The sequence below is a fragment of the Monodon monoceros genome, unplaced genomic scaffold (assembly GCF_005190385.1).
Source record: "Monodon monoceros isolate NGI ecotype Baffin Bay Population unplaced genomic scaffold, NGI_Narwhal_1 Super_Scaffold_21, whole genome shotgun sequence".
Taxonomy (NCBI): domain Eukaryota; kingdom Metazoa; phylum Chordata; class Mammalia; order Artiodactyla; family Monodontidae; genus Monodon; species Monodon monoceros.
In genome coordinates this window covers 34,185,564-34,189,181 of record NW_021703778.1, presented here as the reverse complement: position 1 = coordinate 34,189,181, position 3,618 = coordinate 34,185,564, and the positions used below count along the sequence as shown (strand labels likewise).

Genomic DNA, 3,618 nt, shown 5'->3' with positions numbered 1-3,618 from the left:
CAGGTAGGATCTAGTTCCTTCCAATCTTTATCAATCTCCCTAATAGTTCCTTGCTTGTTGTGCTTTAGCCACATTCATCTTTCAGTCCTGATACCACATCTCTTTCTGGTCTCTGGGCATTTTCCTCTACTTGGAACATTTGCTCTATTTTCTGTAGCCAGGGCCTTCTAATTCTTAGATCCCAGCTTAAATCTCTCTCAATAAAGAGTTTCCTGATCTCCTAAAGAAAGTCCCCCTTCTTCTGTCTCTCAGCCTTCCATTTGTTTTCATCACAACCTTTAGAATAAATTGTAGTTATTTCGTGTTTGCTTGGATTTTGTCTTTCTTTTCTAGTAGAGAGCAGATTCTGAGATTCTCTTATTATTGTGTTTATAATACCTAATATAGTACCAGGTGCCTAGGAGACACTCAAATATTATTGAGTGAATTGTTAGGATCCCTAATACAGCGTTGTATACTAATGATATTGGCAGCCTCATTTTGTTCCTGACTTCAAGAGGGATGCCTCTAATTTTTCACCGTTTAATTACATCTTAAATGTGCTGTTATATCAGGTTTCAGATAGAAATCTCTAACAGACACTTCAGGTACCCTAAGTAACATATTTATTTCCTTCTAATAAAACTCTGACTTTGTTTGGGTAATCCACATTCCTTCACATGACCGTGTTTTCTTCGTCATCTCACTCCCATTACCAGGGGTTGGTCTAAGAATGAGGTTGTGATGAAATTCCAGCTAATGCGACAAAAGTCTTTTGTGGACCTTCTAAGAAAGATTCTTCGTTTTATAGACAGGGGGAGAAAATAGTCCTTCCTCCAGGGCACATTGCTATTTTTGCAGAATAATGTCTGTGAGGTAAGCTAGCAAGGAGAATGCCAATACCATGAACAGAGAGAAATATGGAGGGACATCGTATCTTTTTTAGTAGATCTGTTTCTTATCAATTTATGAAATCAGAGCACATGCAAGAAAAACGATGATAGCCCAAAAGTGGTTAAAACTACCAACTATAATACATTGAAAATACCACATTTAGGATACAATTATATACTGAAAAAGGTAGCAATGCCAAGAAAATTGGCAATTAAAAAAAATCTTGTTAAAGACAGTTCTCATAAGTTGTGTTTAAAATCATCCATTTTAACATCTGCAAAAAAGTCAAATTTATTATTTTACATCATTATGGAAGTTAAAGAGAACAATCGAGTTGTCTCATGGACTGGAAGGTGACTTATTAATTCCCTTTCATTTCCAAACCTCATTAAGCAGTCACTACATTTATGAGGTAAATCAGCTGAATGCCTGAAATCTAGCTGGATTTTAAGATCTTCAATCTGTCCTGTTGAATATTCACGATATTGACATAAATAAATCCCTTCAGATAAATGTGAATTTAAATGTTTGCAATATTCTAGCATGCTTGAAAAGCCTTTCCCACAGTCATCACAGACATGAGCAAAAATTTTAGTATGTTCAATAGCAACAGGCCTGTTAACATTTGTATGAAGTCTATTCTGAAACCCACATACTTGACATACAAAGAAGTTTTTACATTTGTCAAATGTAATTTTGCTTAAGAGGCTGTACTGTCCATGTTCTCCATTGTTATACTTATCACTTAACTCTAATAATTTACATGCATGCTCATTTACCACATGGCTATGCAAGTCTTCTGGATCATTCATTTCATGTTCACAGAACTGACACAAGTACTGTTCATCACAGCTGTGCTCCTGGAAATGTAGGTAGAGTTCACTGCTTGAGGAGAACTGTACATCACACTGCTCACACCAATAAAGGTGATCACTAAAATGGGTGTCTGCAGTGTGCTGGCTGAGGTTCTCAAAAATTACTGTTTTATAGTCACAGCATTTACAAATGTAGGGATCCTCTTCATGCAGTTTGGATGTTCGATCGGAAGCATATTGGTAGAGAAACTCTTTGCATACTCGACACAAAATTTTTTTTTTTTTTTTTTTTTTTGCTGTACGCGGGCTTCCCACTGCTGTGGCCTCTCCTGTTGCAAAGCACAGGCTCCGGACGCACAGGCTCAGCGGCCATAGCTCACGGGCCCAGCCGCTCCGCGGCATGTGGGATCTTCCCGGACCCGGGCACGAACCCGTGTCCCCTGCACCGGCAGGCGGACTCTCAACCACTGCGCCACCAGGGAAGCCCCCGACACACATTTGAATCACTACACTTATGCTTCAAGATCATATGCTGCTTTAAATCAGAAAAATATTTCCTGTTGAACTCACAAAGCTCACGTTTATAGAGGCCACTGCTATTAGCTCTCAGCAAAGGCCATTTCTGCTGGGCAGTCACATTCAAAGCTTCGCTCTTGTCAAGAAGTTTGCAAAATTTAGCTGGCGGCTCTTCATCAGTTTGGTCTTGGAGACTCTCCGAGGAATTGTTTTCTGTCTCTATATCATAATCTTCAGAAATTGCACGCACTTCTGCAGCAACTGGAACACCTTCAGCAGTATGAACTTCTATAGGGCTCTCCTCTTGAGTTTGCTGGTTGATTGATTCAGGGGAGTCGCACTCTTCATCACAAATTTCAGTATCAGCACATTTTTCTGTAGAAAAGGCAGTATGGTCTCGAATTCTAAGTACAGGACCTGGAACCAGGTAGTTTTGATTTCTGTTTGTGGCCTTGATTCCATCTGTAAATTTTGGTAAGTCTTTTGATGTCTCTGTATCAGAATCATCATTATTTAGTTGTCACGTCTCTAGGCTACTGTTAGCTGTAGCAGTTTCTCAGACTTCCCTTGTTTTCGACGACCATGACAATTTTGAGGGGACTGGTAGGGTATTTTGCAGGATGTCCCACTAATGATCTTTGTCGTTTTTTTCATGATTAGACTTTGTTGTCAAAATATTTTGTCTGGTTGTCTCATAGAACAAACACTGTAACAATGATCAGAAAAAATTCCATGGAATCCATCTGCAATTCTGCTTATTCCAGAGGAATCTGAATAACGAGAAGGGTGTAAAGTCTTCCTTTTCCTTTTTTTAGGATGTTCATTCATATCTTTTTAATTTGGTGTATTTCTTAATACTGGAGTGAGGAAAAATGAATCACAGGAAGTTTTCACAGATGGTAAAAAAAAAAAAATGCCAGTCCTTGGGGTCCGCCCGGCCAGCCCAGGCGCAGCTCCGAGGAGGCGCCGGACCAGACGCCCGAGCGGGGTGGGGGTTGGGGGGAGGTGCGCAGCCCCACCCCCGGGCGCAAGGCGGCCGGCGCCGCTCTGGCCCTCACGCTCCGGGGCGCTCCTCTGGGCCAGCCCCACTCCTTGCCCGCGCGCACTACTCCCTGCCTGCCAGGTCCCCGGCCCAGGCTCGGCGGCCGAACTCGGGCACATTGTGTCTTTGATGATGATTTTGAGCTACTTAATTAACTATCCCTGGTGGCACTTTACCTAAGACTTCTTCCTTTTTCACGGCTGTCGGTCTGGAGATTTCTAATGCTTATAGCTAAAACAACTTTTCTGCAATATTGCAACCTGAAGTATTAGGCTGTTGAAGTTTTCCTCTATGTCTAGTTTACTAAGGTGATTTTTTTTGTAAGCATTTTTTTTCCTCTAATCAGGAACTGGTTCAAATATTTTTCTTCAT

The 3,618-nt window shown here is 41.1% G+C and overlaps 1 protein-coding gene across 1 annotated transcript; it reads right to left on the bottom strand.

The window, feature by feature from the left end:
* Positions 1-1,172: 1,172 nt before the first annotated feature.
* LOC114903803 (zinc finger protein 639-like) lies at positions 1,173-3,032 on the bottom strand. Its single transcript, XM_029237064.1, is given in 5 exon segments — positions 1,173-1,906; positions 1,909-1,959; positions 2,175-2,714; positions 2,866-2,885; positions 2,887-3,032. Coding segments are annotated over 5 exon segments (1,491 nt in total).
* Positions 3,033-3,618: the final 586 nt, after the last annotated feature.